General features: G+C 53.9%; 1 protein-coding gene across 1 annotated transcript in view; it reads right to left on the bottom strand.

Annotated features, from left to right (window-relative positions):
- Window positions 1-14,876, bottom strand: part of TMEM51 (transmembrane protein 51) — an 18,340-nt gene extending 3,464 nt beyond the window's left edge. The window contains exons 1-3 of the mRNA XM_014533297.1: window positions 14,858-14,876; window positions 4,925-4,998; window positions 5-498 (exon numbers count right to left, since the gene is read on the bottom strand). Coding sequence (XP_014388783.1) covers window positions 5-321 — 317 coding nt within the window. The 5' untranslated portion in view covers window positions 322-498; window positions 4,925-4,998; window positions 14,858-14,876. The remainder of the gene's footprint in view (window positions 1-4; window positions 499-4,924; window positions 4,999-14,857) is intronic.
- Between the last annotated feature and the right edge of the window lie 435 nt (window positions 14,877-15,311).

Raw genomic sequence — 15,311 nt, 5'->3', positions numbered from 1 at the left:
CGGCTCAGGCCCCGGCAGGTGCTGGATGTGCGCCATCTCCTCGCCCTGCCGCTGCTTCCGCTTGTCCCGGATGCTCAGGCAGATGGAGAGCAGCAGCAGCATCACCCCAGCCCCCACCAGCACGTAGGCCACGGAGAACGTCTTGCTCTTGAGAATGCCGCTGCCTATCTCCGTCTTGTTGCCCTGGGCTGTGGGCTTCTCGCCGGAGCTGAACCCCGGCACCAGGTTCCACATGGCCATGATGACCCCCAGGACCAGCATCCCCAGGCCGATGGCGGTCAGCGCGTAGTGTGAGCCGTTGGCCTTGGACTGGGCCATCATGCCAGCGGGGGCAGGGCAGGGCCCGGGTCCAAGGAAGAAAATAAATTAAAAAAGCAGCCACCGCCGCCACCACCACAAAAACCCCTAAACGCACTGAACAGGATCCCTAGCGCCCACTAAGAAAACAGCAGAACTCAGGCACACGCGAGGCATCGGTGTGGACAGCTGCGGCCAGAGCTGAAAGGAAAGCAGAGGAGAGGAAAATCAGTTGCGATCCACCAGGCCTTTGAGCGCGCAGCGGCTGTGCTCTGGAGGGAGTTGGGGAGCAGCACTGAGACGGAGCCAGGCTCCGGCTGGGCTGCCTTTGATGCATTCCAGATGTCTTACACCAGGCAGGCTGCCCCGCCTACGCCCACCCCAAAAGGAACAGCCAGGCCGTTGCCTGCAGGAGGCCAGAGAGGTCAGGCCTCCGGGTCGTTCCAACATCTTGTGGAATTAAATGAAGTGCAGTGAAGACTCACAGGAGTATGCGAGGCGTGTGAACGATGGCATGCACAAGCCGTGATCAATGACTATAGCAGAATCGCCTGGGCGACAGGCATCGGTCAATGGGACCCAGTGCAGCCAGCCCCCTGGGGTCTTCCGCAGCCTCAGCGGCTCCCCATTTCCTGCCGCTGAAACTCCAGGCTCTTCATATGAGGGTCATGGCCCTAGCCAGTTTGGCTCAGTGGATAGAGCATTGGCCTGTGGACTACAGGGTCCTGGGTTTGATTCTGGCCAAGGGCACGTACCTCTGTTGAAAGCTGGATCCCTGGCCCTGGTTGAGGCGCATGGGGGAGGCAACCAGTCTATGTGTCTTTCTCGCATTAATGTTTCTCTCTCTACCTCTATCTCTTCACCTCCTTTCTACTCTCTCTCTCTCTAAAAAAAAAAATCAATAGAAAAATATCCATGGGTGAGGATTAACAAAACAACAACCACAAAAGAATGAGGGTCACAGCTGACCGGGCCTGGCCCTGCCTCTCCCACTCATCGCTCACCTCGCCCTTCTTTGCACACCCACTTGCAGCATTTCTGCAGTTGGGTGACTACCCCTTCGTGTGCTCCTCCGAGCCCCCAGCAACGAGTGTGGCAAGTCTCTCTCTTCCTGTGACCATATCTTCCTCATCTCTGTGCCTGAACATAGCAGGGACTCAGAAACTGTCTGCGGAATCATAGGAATGAAATGAACAGAGGCCGCATGAAGACACGTCCCTTCAGCCACATGGAGTTTTCCTTTGCTTAAAGGGACAGAAGCTTGCACCGTCCGCACCTTAGCTGCTATGCCCCTCTTCCCTCGAAGCAGCTCAGAGACCTCGTGCTAAAGGGAGCAGCCAGCCGTCCTGGGGTTCCATCACCACTTCCTGGCCGGGCGAGTGAGCCACGTGAGCAAGTCACCTGAAGGTTTAGCCTGGAACACGTCCAGGGGCCAAGGAGGACGAGCAAGCAATGCTCGCGCGCACGCGCGCGCGCGCACGTGTGTGTGTGTGTGTGTGTGAGTGACAGAGATATTTATCTATTATCTGTTCTCTCACAGTGTCAGGCTGACAAGCATGGAAGTGCAAGACTCCAAACATCATGAAAGCAGAGTCAAGATTCCCACCCTCCTCAGCTCAAAGGAGACACAGATGACGTGAGTAGCAACGGACCAGTGACCCGGCCAAAAATCCAGGAAGAAGCGGTGCTCCCTGATGACCACTCCTCAATACGTTCATCCCGCGAGGCAGCAGCCTCTGCAGGCAGCCAAAGCTTACGGATGTTTAGATGGGCAAGGCCCCCTTTTCAATCCTGCATTCTTTCCGATCTTCCCCAGAGGACGATAACCAGGCTGCTTGAAATCCGACGCTTCGGAGATATTTTCTCACTAAACAACGGCCTTCCTCTGAAACTGGCCATTCTGTTAGAAAATACTCTAGAAGTATTTGGGATAACATCCTTCATCAGCTTGAGGTCTGTTCCTCCCCCTCCCCGCCCAACACATTTCTGTGCATCCGCTAAGCAGTGTTCCGGGCACTAGAGAAACACGGGTGAGCAAGGTAAGGGTGGGTGGGGCTTCCGGGCCAGCAGCCAGCAGTCCACAAGGAATAACCGTAAGTGGGAAGAAAACACGGGAGCTGCGCAGTTAGGCAGCCGGGGTCCTAAGCCGGGCTGGAGGGCGTATGGAAAGTCTCTGCAAGACGGACGTCCCACTGGCACAAGAGGGCCTGCACCCTGAACATGCTACATTGTGTGTGCACGTGTGTGTACATATGTGCATATGCACGCATGTGTATGGTGTGTGACCCTCTATGTGTGTGTGTGCATGTGCACAGTTGTGCATGTGTGTGACAGGCAGGGCACAGGGGTCCTGCTGCAGACAGAGTGGGACCAGCTGGGAACAGTCTACCGTAAGCACAAGGCACTGGTTTCTCACAATATCGCTCACGGCCAGCGAGGGGAAGGAGGAAGGTGTTGGCAGCCCTAGAAACGCCTGGTTCTGCCGAATGGATCTGAGACCAGGCAGAGGCGGAGGGCGCAGTGGTGGAGAGGTGCAGCTCGAGGCTTTTGCTAGAAGCAGGAGGTGGAAAAGCCACAAACCGAGCACCTGTTAAGGTCCCGGCAGGTCGGCCTTGTGCCTGGGAGGCTGATGGTGTGTTTATTAAGCCAGCGATCGGGGCCACTTTGGCCACCACCCCCTCGTTAAGTCTCCATTCAAGCGCTGCCTTATTCGGTCAGTGAGTAAACTGGCCTGAGATGAGAGATAATATGTCAGGATCCACACGTTCTAGGCCTTAGGATTCAAGCGCTGCCTTATTCGGTCAGTGAGTAAACTGGTCCGAGATGAGAGTCCAGGGCAGAGATAACACGTCAGGATCCACACGTTCTAGGCCTCAGATTGTCAAAGATTGAAAACAGACGATACTGATACTACCCAGGGTGGGTGAGGGTGTTGGGATGGGCGATTTCATACAATTTTTCTGGATGGTAAATTTTGGCATTTACGGATCAAAAGTTTCAACAGTGTTTAGAGCCTTTGGTTCTGCAATTCCCACTTCTAAGAATTATGTGTAAGGAAAGGATATCCATGATAGCTTCACAGTAGTGAGAAGCTAGAAGCGACTTATGTAGCCAATAACCTGGATCTGGTGAAATAAAACATGCGCTTATTAAATTACGGTCTCCAGGCAACTAATGATGCATTTTAAAGTCCAAGAGCAAGGTTAAAAGAAAGGTGAGCTCAGTGCGATGCTAATTTAAAAAGCCTATGTACACAGATCCGTATATTTGAATATATAAGAAAAAAGACTGAATGATCTTACTCATGTTAAAATAAAAAAGCGACAGTACATTTTCATATCTACAAATGCGTGTAAAAATCCCAGATGAGGGGCACATTCCAAATATATAACAATGATTGCTTCTGGGGAGGGAGGGGCCTTGGGAAGTGTCCCTTTTACTCTCTATTTCTGTATTTTGATTTTTTTTTACAATTAGAATGCGTAGTTGCAAGGCAACATAGCTTGGTGGTTAAGTGTGAACTTTGGAGCCAGGATGCCTGTGCTCTCAGATCCTCGCTCTGTACCTTCCTAGCTGTGTGACCGTGGACAAGTTACTTAACCTCTCTGTGCCCCAATTTCCACAACTTTGAAAAGGGGATAAGCTCTCTAGCCCTCATATCATAGGGGAGTTATGGTAAGTAAAAGCACCCAGGACAGGATGTGGCCAACATGTAGTAAGTTCTTATAGAAAGGTTTGTTATTATAAATATTATTTAAAGTCTGCATTCTGAATGGGGTGAGATCACCCACAAGGGGAAAAACTTGGTTTTGGGAGACGGTGTAATAAACTTAGACATTAGAGTGGTCTGTGGCCCTCCACAGTCCATAAACAGACAGTACCTCTGTGGTCTTAAAATTTCATGGCGGTGGGGAGGGCAGCATTACAAAAAGAGAGTTTATAACGAGTCCTTAGGGGACAGTGGGAAAGAGGTTGAGAAACGCTACTTAACGTATCACAGCACATTGCAGAACCCTCGATTACACACACCATGATGTTTACAGTTATTTTCTCTGTGTGACGGGATTAGATTGATTTTTCCTTTCTTTTTCTCACGGGGAAAATGAGACTTTAAAAAACAAACAAACAGAAATGTACACGTGTTGCTTTTTGAAAAGGAAAATGAAATAAAGGATGTTGTTTTGGGGGCTCACGGCAGGGTTATGTGTCCAGCGGTAGCTTCAGGTTGCTGGCCGATTGCACCGCCCCCTGGAGCCAGGACCCCGATGGCCTGGGGGGTGGGGGCAGGATGTGAACACTCCCTGAGGTGCAGCTTGGCTATTTATCTTGTTTCTGGCTCGCTGACCGTGTTATATTTAGTGTGGCGTTCTTTCCCTTTGAAAAATATGGAAAGAAGCTAATTTTGTGCATAGAGGATTTGGACCACATAGCGTCTGACATGTTCCTAAAACAGAACGGCCTGGGGGCTGTGTCAGGACCCGAGGGGTCCCAGCTCCACCAAGTTCACCTCCGGACCCTGGAGTTGGACCCTCCATGGCTTATGTTCAAGGCCATCCTAGGGCTAAGTAAGGGACCCTGTGCCTGGGTTTTCAAGAAAAATCGTTAACCAGTTAAGAGAGGCACTCACCTGTGGTTACCTGGGGGGCTCCAGAAAGGCCTGAAAACGACTCTTCATGCTCAAGCCTCAAGTCAAGGACCCGCCTGTGAGAAACCAGAGGAGCGTCGTAAGTCAGCTGTGAGCATCCTAGTGTGAGGCGCTCACGGGGAGACGTGTGTTTCCTTTGTTTTTCACCCTGTGCCTGGGTTTTCAAGAAAAATCGTTAACCAGTTAAGAGAGGCACTCACCTGTGGTTACCTGGGGGGCTCCAGAAAGGCCTGAAAACAACTCTTCATGCTCAAGCCTCGAGTCAAGGACCCGCCTGTAAGAAACCAGAGGAGCGTCATAAGTCAGCTGTGAGCATCCCAGTGTGAGGCGCTCACCGGGGAGACGAGCGTTTTCTTTGTTTTTTGGGAGTTAGAGCATGGGTTTGGGTAGGGGTACGTGCCAGGAAGGTTGTACCCAAAGAAGCCAAGATTCTGTACCAGAGAGGTGGGGTTGCAGAAGGATAACCACATGGTGGCTACATTTACCAAACCCTCCCATGGTTTTATCCATCGTATACGTGCTCCAGAGGTTAAAAGAAGAGGGAACACTCCCCCAGGTCATATGATGGCAGCACATATAACCTTGATACCAAAACCAAAACCGGACGAGGCAAGAAGGGAAATGGCAGGCCGGTCTGACCCCCATGCCTAGAAACCAAGGTCCTGAACGAAATCTCAGCAAACAGAATGCAGCAATGTTTTTAAAAACAAGATATTACGTCACCATCGTATACGTGCTCCAGAGGTTAAAAGAAGAGGGAACACTCCCCCAGGTCATATGATGGCGGCACGTATAACCTTGATACCAAAACCAAAACCGGACGAGGCAAGAAAGGGAAATGGCAGGCCGGTCTGACCCCCACGCCTAGAAACCAAGGTCCTGAACGAAATTTCAGCAAACAGAATCCAGCAAAGCTTTTAAAAACAAGATATTACGTCACAAATGAAATTGGGTTTGTCCCCCAAATGTAGGGGTGGTTCAACGTTAGAAAATCAAGTAAGGTCATGTCCCAGGAGAAAGGATGAGCCGTGACAGTGTTGCCCAGTGGAGTACTAGGCAGCAGTGAAAACGACAAACGGCAGTTACACGTGCCAACACGGACCATTCTCACACACGTGACGTTGAACAGAAAAGCAAACTGCATACACGCAGCAAGATTCCGTTTACATGAAGTTCAGAACCAGGCACACCCAAACCATAGATTGGTCCACTTTTGTAACATTGGGAAGGAAGGCAAAGATGATAAACTAAAATTCAGGATAACAGCTCCCTCCCTGGGGGAGTGAGACATGGTGGTGGGGAGGGGAATAGTGGAGGGTACATGGGTTTTGACTTATTATTCCTTAAACTTTGCATCTCTCTTCTGTGATAGGAGTTTCCAAAAGCCCATTCATGTCTTTCCACTCCTCTTAGCATAAAATCCAAACTCCTCTGCTACGGTCTTCAAATCCCACCCCGTTGGATTGGGCTCCTGCCTCTCTCACACCTCATCTCCTGGCTCGCCAACCCTCAGCGGCCTCTGTTCTGTGTCTCAGTCACACCAAGCAGGTCCTGCCCCAGGGCCTTTGCACTGGCTGTTCCATCTGTCTCTTCTGTTTGGCTTCTTTGCTACTTTCTCTCTCAGCTCAAATGCTGCCACCTCAGCAAGGACTGCCTTGACCACTCTACATCAATGCCCGCTCGCTCACCCCAGGCCCCAGTTCTTGATGATATCCCTTCCTGGGGTGGATGGCATTCCCTCACAACCTACATAGTCTCGCTCTGTGGCTCACCGTCTCCCCTACTGGAGCGTGAACTCCCTGAAAGAACGCTCCTCTCTGTCTTCTTCATCTCTGTGTGCCCAGTATCCCGCACCCACCAAGCAGGTCCTGCCCCAGGGCCTTTGCACTGGCTGTTCCATCTGTCTCTTCTGTTTGGCTTCTTTGCTACTTTCTCTCTCAGCTCAAATGCTGCCACCTCAGCAAGGACTGCCTTGACCACTCTACATCAATGCCCGCTCGCTCACCCCAGGCCTCAGTTCTTGATGATATCCCTTCCTGGGGTGGATGGCATTCCCTCACAACCTACATAGTCTTGCTCTGTGGCTCGCCGTCTCCCCTACTGGAGCGTGAACTCCCTGAAAGAATGCTCTTGTCTGTCTATCTTCATCTCTGTGTGCCCAGTATCCCGCACCGTGTGTTGGGAACGTAACAGCTACCTACTCACTGTCTGTAATTGGAATGAATAAATGAATGACTATCAGGCGAGTTAAAACGGTTTAACCCATGTCCCATGCGAATTGAGGGAAATTCCAAGTTCAAGGTTGGCACCGAGGGGGAGAGGAGGGGAGGGAGCTAATTTTTATGAGAACCTGGATCCCGAAACCTAATCATATGCAAATGATTTCCCAGCAGCATGGGCAAGGTGCCCAGATGAAATGCGATTTCCATTCTGACCCGAGAAGGTGACCCTATCACTATTCCCTGGTGGGTTGGAGGTTTTCAGCGGTTCCCGCACCTTCTCAGGTAGAAGTCAGCAGGAGTGGGAGAGCTGTGAGCCCGCCACTCCCACTGGCAGCTGTTATCTCTGCTCCCAGGCATGTCTCTGGCCAATCAGAGCCAGCAGGGATTTTTATTTTGGGGGGGTCAGGGGGGATGAGGAGGGGCTGTGTCCCGGGGAAGGTAGCCACAGCTCTGGCCATCAGAGTACTACAAATGGCTGAGATCCATGTGGGTCCTCACTGCCTGCCCGCACCTGAACCGGAGTCTCTATGAACCTAAAGTAAAGACACTGATTTAAATAAAATCCAACAAGAGAAAGCAGCTCTGCCCCCTTCTCGCTGAGTCCCAGACATTCTTTAGAACATGGTTTAGACCTCACATGGCCACTGAGCTCTCTGTCCTGTGGCCCTGGAAGACACAGTCCCAGAGGCGTGGGCTCAGCCCCAGCTGGCTTTGGGGGAGGAGCTCTCGGCAGTCGAGGTGTCTGGCAGCGTGACCAGCCCCCGCGACAAAGAAGCTCCTTGACCATTCTCCCTGCGCCCCAACCGCTTCCTGCCAAGCTGCATAACTGGGAAAGGGATCCCCGCTCCATTCATTCACAGGGAACCAACCGGCTGCGCTGCGTTCCCACCACAAAGGAAGGATTCAGCGGGGCCCTCTCGGCCAAGGCTCAGCCCACAATCACTTTTGTCACCAAGTTCCAGTCCCAGGCAGCAGGGAGGGCGTGGGGCCGGGGGACAGGCTCCCAGCTGCTGCCGCTGCCGCTGTGCAGTGAGGGAGTTTCAGGCCACATCCCCAAGAGCCAAGGTCAAAGGGTGTCAGGTTCCTGTTCCATCAGAACAGGTTCTTGTGGATTGTGCTCACGGGAGCAGTGCAAGCCCCGTGCGAATGAATCATGAAGGGGGTGGGAGGGGCAGCCTGAGCCGGGAGCCATGGGAAAAAGAAGGCTGTTAAGTAATCTGCAAGGCAGAGGGCTGACAGCAGTAGGAACGGTGCAGTCACGCGCCACGTAACAAGGTTTCCGTCAACCACAGACCGCATATTCGACGGTGGTCCCACGGGATTACTGAATTTCTGCTGGGAAATGAAGGCTATGTGGTTCAGGGGGATTTTTCCTCTGACGGGAGCAGTGTCTGGAGCTTGGCAGTAGACTCCCTCCCGCTCACAGCACCTCAATTCTGAGCGCACAGATTGCACCCCAGTCCCTCAGCCACTGACCTGTTTCCTCCCAGAGGAGCCCGTCCCCCAGCGCTGCATGTTCAGAGGGCGCTGCAGCCCCCAGGCCCGGCTGATGGGCTTCAGGACCCGGCTGTAGGTGCTCTGTTGAGGACCTAAGGTCCTGTACACGGACTCAGGCCCACAGGAGCACCTTAACCAGTATGAAGCGCCACGGCCACTCCAGTAAGAGTTTTCCCTTTCCCTGTGGGGCCAGCCTGTCCCTGGACGTTGGAAACATTGTCAGGTTGTAATGGTGTAAAGCAGAGATAGTTTTATTTCGCCTCCGCCCCCCCTCCCGCCGCTCCCACGAGCTGACGGTGCCAGCCCCGCTTGCAACCGCTGATGGCGCGGAGCGATTGGGGCCGGCGCCAGCAGCAGCTGTTGCCCTGATTTCCCCTCAGGAGCAGGGGGAGGTGGAGAACCCTCAGGGGCGATCAGGCCGGCAGCCACCGCACACACCCGATGATGGTGCCAAGTGATCGGGACTGGCACCAGGCACCAGCAGTGGGTGTGAGCAGTGGCTCTGGCGCCGGCAGCAGTGTGAGTGGGGCCAGCGCTGGGTGGGACCGCAGCATGTGGGAGCAAAGAATTTTCAATAACCACCAGAGGCTCGCCCTGATGATAGTGACTGGTGCCCCGCCTTGGTCTGGCACCCCCACTCACCTGCTCCACCATCCCGCTGCGGCCAACGCCTGCCATGTTCTGCACATGCCCCCTGGTGGTCAGCGCATGTCATAGTGACTGGTTGTTTGGTTGTCTGGTTGTTCCACGGTTCAGTCTATTTGCATATTAGCCTTTTATTATATAAGACAGGGCCAGGGGAACCCAAAACAAATTTCCAAAGTCAAAACAGTGGGTCCTCGGTTCTACACTCTCTCCGTGTTAACACCCTCCCTCTTTTTCCTGAACCACCACAAAGTTCCTTGATCTGACCACTGCTCCGACAGGCAGTAGCCACCCACGTGGCCATGACAGTCCCTGTGTTCCTTACCCTTCGTCCTGGTTTCTCATTCCTGCTGACCCTCAGGCCACCGTCACTCCCTCCTGACAGTCACTGTTATGGTGATCGGCGTCTCCCCCAGCCAGTTTCTCCTCGATATTCCCACCCAGCCCACATCCCTGCTCATGGGGCAGCGTTGACAGCTCTGTGTTCTCTGACCCTGTCGGAAGGAAGCCGGGGAGGACTTGTGGGACAGAGTGATAAAGTCTGCCCTAGGCCTTCCCACTCACTCACTGACTCCCCGGCATCTTCCAGTCCTGCAGGCTCCAATCGCAGTCAGTCTCCGCACAGCTGTACCGTTTTATCTCTTTACTATAGCTTTTCATGTTTAGTTATGCTTGGATACACAGATACCACTGCTGCATGGCCTGCAGTATTCAGTCCAGGAACCTGCTGTACAGGCTGTAGCCTAGGATCAGTAAGCTGCACCTTACGGCCTAGGTGTGGAGTGGGCTGCACCATCCAGGTTTGTGTCAGTGCCTCTGTGATGTTCGCACAAGGACCACACATTTCTCAGGACCTACCCTGTCATTAAGCAACGTGTGATTGTAATAGAAGCAGCAGCCGTAACAAGAAAGAAATCGGCAGCAACTGAGACCCTGAATCAGACCACAAACTCATCCCACCCTCACAGCCACCCTTCGGAAATGAGTAGCCCCCTGCCTCGAGTCTCAGAGAGGTCGATTGGCCTTGGGTCACACAGCTGGAAGCAGCAGTCAAGGTTCACAATCACATCTAGCCGGCGAGGATGTCCACCTCCTGTCCCTGGCACCACACCAGCTCCCACAAAGCCGAGTCCCCGTGGGCCGCTCTCTGGGCAGGACACACAGGCCAGAAATGAACATGGCACAGTTTATCCTCAGAGACACTTGATCACGAACACACGAGGGCAGGCAGGTGTGCACTTCTTTTAAAATGGCTTTTTAAAGAGTTTGATCCCAACAATTCCTGGGCCCCTACTGTGTGCCGGGGACTCTGGGGGGCACACAGGTGCGTGAGACATGCTTTTAAGTCCAAGGGGAAGACAGGTGACCCTCACTCACAGAAGGGAAGGCAACATCGGGTAAGAGTGAGCGTGCGGTGAACACTGACTTTGCCAGACCCTCCATGGAGCTCCTCCCGAGTATAATCGTTTAATAGCTATTAGTTCTATTTTATAGGTGAGGTTCAGAGAGGTAAAGCTACTTGTCTAAGGCCACACAGCCTGTACAAGCAGAGATCAAGCATGTCTGATCCTAAAACCCGCGCTCTTAACCACGAAGCAGTACTGCTGAAGCGGGGCCCAGTAACAAGTCCACAGACAGAGCGACACGGTCTAGTGAGGGGGGTGGGGGGCAGGAAGGTAAGACCAGCAGCTTCGCAGGGCCTGGAGGTACGTGTACACGTCCTTGGGTGGAGTGTGGGGTAGGAGGAGACGAGGGTATTCCAGGGGGAAGGGCTCAGGCTAAGACACTGCAGAGCTAAGAGGCAGCCTCCCCGCCCAGCCTGGGTGAGGGGTTCAGGCCCTGCAGCTCGGGGCTCCTGGCTGACCCACAGAAGCGCTGGAGAAGTTAAGGAGGACATAGTCCCTCTGAAGACCAGGAGCCGGAAACAAATTAGGGATCTTTTCTTTGGAAGTTTGACAGTTGATGTCTTTCTCTGAGCTGGTGGCCGGCAGGTGACCCTATTGAGAAGCCCGGCACCGGGCACCCTGTCTCCAGCCCCTTTCAGTGTTTCTCGGGAAATGTGACATCTCTGTGCGCTCCCCGCTGGTGCTCACGGGTGCAGGGCAGCAGCCAGGGCTCCTGTCACCGTCAACTCAGAGTGACTCTGACCCCTCGATCCTCCTCCAGGCCCGGGGATGAGCCACCAGTGGCCTCTCCGTCTGGCAAGCTGGGCTGAGCAGCTGAGCCCAGGCGCTGACCGCCACCCGGCCCAGCCTGCTGGCCCCGCATCTGCTCAGCAACAGAAATACCTGCCACTATTGTCTGGACGCCGACTGCGAGCCAGGCTCATGCTGAGTGCTTTTCACATGACTGCGTGCCAGGCTCACATTGAGTCCTTTGCCCACGTTAGCTTGTTTCAGCCTCACCTTTGTCCGTGTTATCACTGACACACGGGGCAGAGAGGTAGGACCTTGCCCCAGGCCTCACAGCTTCTAAGGGGTGCCCTGTGCACAGAATCTCCTGTTTGGAACTTCCTCATCCTGGGGGCAACAGAACCCCAGCCTTCCGGACAAGCTTAGCTAAACCAAGGCAGGGCCAACCCCTGTAACAAAGCTTGGCCACATGATCTGGCCACCAAGGCTGCCTCTGGGCACCGGGACCTTCCAGGGACCAGAGGACCAGGCCTGAGGCTCAGGCCAGAGTCTGGGAGGCAGGAGTTGAGGCTGGAGGCACCCTGGTCAGCGCATTGGCTGCTTGTCAGGCTCCTGTGCCCTGGGCATCGTCCGGACACGGCACTGTCCTTGGGCAGCAGGCCTGGACACCGACTTAATTCATTTGGTCCCTCCTCCCCAAGAGGCATTTTGCAGCAAAAAGTAGAAAAGGGCAGAGGGGGAGCTGAAATGTGAGCAAGGACTCCACCCGCCCCCCACGGGGAGGCAAGCCCGGTGTGGGCGCCTTGCAGGAGGCTGCATGCCTAGCCCAGCTCTGCCCCTGAATGGCTACAGAGACAACTTCATTCCTACCTCCTCCAGCCTCCGTCGCTCATCTGTGAGAGCGGAATGGGACCGGGATCTACCTCGCTGGGTTGTTACGCGTAACGAGGTCAAAGTTTTAAGATTCAGGTATTTATTCATTCACTCAACAGAATATTAACTGAGCACCTGCCACCTGCCACGTGCTCCAACGCTGGGGAGAGAAGAATGGCCCAAACAGATAGAAGGCCTGTCCCCACGGAGCTCACCGAGAACCAGCCTGGAGAACATCCTAGAGAAGGTCAGGCTGGAGGGAAAAGATGGTGCTGGGGAGGCGGGAGGCGGTGCCGGAAGCGGTGATTTTAAATATGATGGTCAGAAAACACAGCCACCGAGCAAAGATGTCTGAGCAAAGACCCGCAGGAGGCGAGGAGGAACCATACGGAAACCTGGGAGAAGGGCATTCTAGGTGGAGGGAGCCTGCGCAAAGGCCCTGAGGCAGGGACAGGGGGCTGAAAGCAGTCAGTGAATGCATTCAGGGGAATCGCCGGGTGCCTGCTCTAAATGGGCCAGCTGACGACAGACGTGTGGAGGGCGGCGAGCACCCCTCCATTCTTAAAGAGGCCGGGACGGGGTGAGGGGCTGATTCGAGGCCATTCACACTGGGGGCAAAGAAGAATCTGGGGTCCAGCTCAGAGATATTTGCCACTCACCACCCTGTGTTTCTCAGAATTTGGGAAAAGGCATGTGGTGGGCTGAGTCATGGCCCCCAAAGCCATCCAGATCCTAGTCCCTGGCATCCTGACGGGTACTTTACGGGGCAAAAGGGACTTTTCAGATGCGATGAATGAAGGATCTTGAGATGGGCAGAGTAGCTGGGGTTATCCAGGTGGGTCCACTTATTGTTATTCCAAGTGTCTTCATAAGAGGGAGGAGGACGTACGACACGTGATGGAAGCAAGAGGCTGGCGAGACCAGAGGAGGGGCCGTGAACCGAGGGGTGCACGGGGCCCCTAGGGCCCCCAGAAGGAACTGGTCCTGCCATGGAACTGACTGTGTGTGGGCTCCCGCCCCCGGAACCGCAGGAGAATAAATGTGTGTTGCTCTCAGCCACCGTGTGCGGGCTCAGAGGTTACAGGAAATGCATGCAGGCAGCGTTCCTGTTCACACCTTCCCGGGGTGCCCGGCCCACTAAGACTGTTTGCTGACCCGATGGCGGGTTTAGTTGGGCCCAGTTCCTTCATCCTGATCAAACCAATCACTTTTGCACCCATTGCCCCAGTGGCCAGGCTGGAGGGGGGCTGGGCGAGCCGCCCTCCTCTGCCCGGTTTACACTTTAACCCAGGGTCCTGCGCCTGAGCCAAGTTCGCACTCGCTCTTGGCCGGGATGAAACTGGGATAAAAGGCACGCGTTCCCAGGCTGCATCCACAGGCACCCCGCTTCCCGATGGCTCAGAACGACAGCTCCCCGGCCCTCGGACAAAACAAGCCAGACGCTTACGTGGTCCTTGGGTGAGGGGGTTTAACCGAAGCTAGCGGGTGTGGAGATGACCGGCGGACCTCTGCGCCGCTGGGTCCTGGGCGAAGGGCCCTCCCTGTTCCCAGGCCTCTGCCGGCCGGCCCTGATTCTGGAGATTAGCACACGGTTGGAGAAAGTTTATCCTGCCCATATCTGGACATGTTCTTTTCCAGCCACGGCGACGGTGCCGCCATAGAAGTGGCTAACAAACCTTCTGCCAGGAGCCCTGTTGGCACACAGCTGACCTCGTCCCGCCCTCTCCCTGCCCCCCTCCCCCTTTCTCCCTCCAATTTCTACTTGAAGCATTTTAGCCAGAGCTGCTTTCTCGAGCCCCCAGCCTCCTCCTGCTTCCAATGTTTAGGAAGCCACTTGTCACACCCAATTCTTTTTTCATTTTGGGATGGTAGCAACAACATTTACCCTTCTCCTAAGTGCTGACCAAGGGCCAGGCACTGTGCTTTCCATGCATTTATGATCATTAATAATTTATTTTATTTCTTTATTGATTTCAGAGAGGAAGGGAGAAGGAGAGAGAGAGAGAGAAATATCAATGATGAGAGAGAATCATTTATCGGCTGCCTCCTGCATGCCCTCCACTGGGGAACAAGCCCATAACCCAGGCATGTGCCCTTGGCCGGAATTGAACCTGGGACCCTTCAGTCCGCAGGCCGCAATGCTCTATCCACTGAGCCAAGCCGGCAAGGGCTCATTAATAATTTTACTTATTTGGAAAATCAGCATATTTTATATATGTGGATTAATGCTTATTACCAAGATTTATTTAATAGGATTATATTTTAAGTTTATTATTTCATATCACATTTAAATTTCCCAAGAACCCTAATGAGAAAGTTTCTAGAATAACCTCCATTTCACAGATGAGGAAACTGAAGTTCAGAGAAGTTAAGATACCTGCTCAAAGTCACACAGCGAATGACATAGCAAAGATTCAAGCTAGATTTGTCTGGCTCCAGAGCTAGCACGCTGTCAGTCCCCCCACTCCCATGCCTCTCCATCCCCCCATGCCCAGGGAGAGCCCCCTCCCCACGCCCCGGCTGCAGGAAGCCTTTTCGAGGCTGACCTTGGTCTCCGTGGGCAGGAGGTAGAGTTCCTTATTTTCCTTCGTGTCCTTTCCCCTCCATAAATATCAGCTTCCCCCATGTGACTCACTCAGGCCTCTGCAACCCTGATATTCATCTGGAAGTATTGTAAATAATTGACGCTGGGGTGTTTAATCATAAAACTGGAATTGAGGCTAAAACATGGCAGCCTGCAGGAGAGGGGGAGGGGAGTGACAGGCCGAGGAGAGCGGGGTTTGCTCTGGGGGGCTCGGCACCTCTTTCACTTCGGGAAAAACAACAAGAACTGCCCTCGGCCAAGTGCTCACGGCCTCCACAGCACGGCCAGCGCTTCACTGTCTTCTCCCTTGTTGCTCCCAGCAGCCTTGAGGGGGTGCTCCTGGAACCCCAGGGTCCCCCCAGGAATTAACCCCCTCTCTGTCAGTGATGATTAGACAGACAGAATCCCCTTCACAG

This window comes from Myotis brandtii, unplaced genomic scaffold (assembly GCF_000412655.1).
Source record: "Myotis brandtii unplaced genomic scaffold, ASM41265v1 scaffold96, whole genome shotgun sequence".
NCBI classification, from domain to species: domain Eukaryota; kingdom Metazoa; phylum Chordata; class Mammalia; order Chiroptera; family Vespertilionidae; genus Myotis; species Myotis brandtii.
The sequence above is the reverse complement of the archived record's forward strand: the minus strand, read 5'-3'. Positions and strand labels throughout refer to the sequence as shown.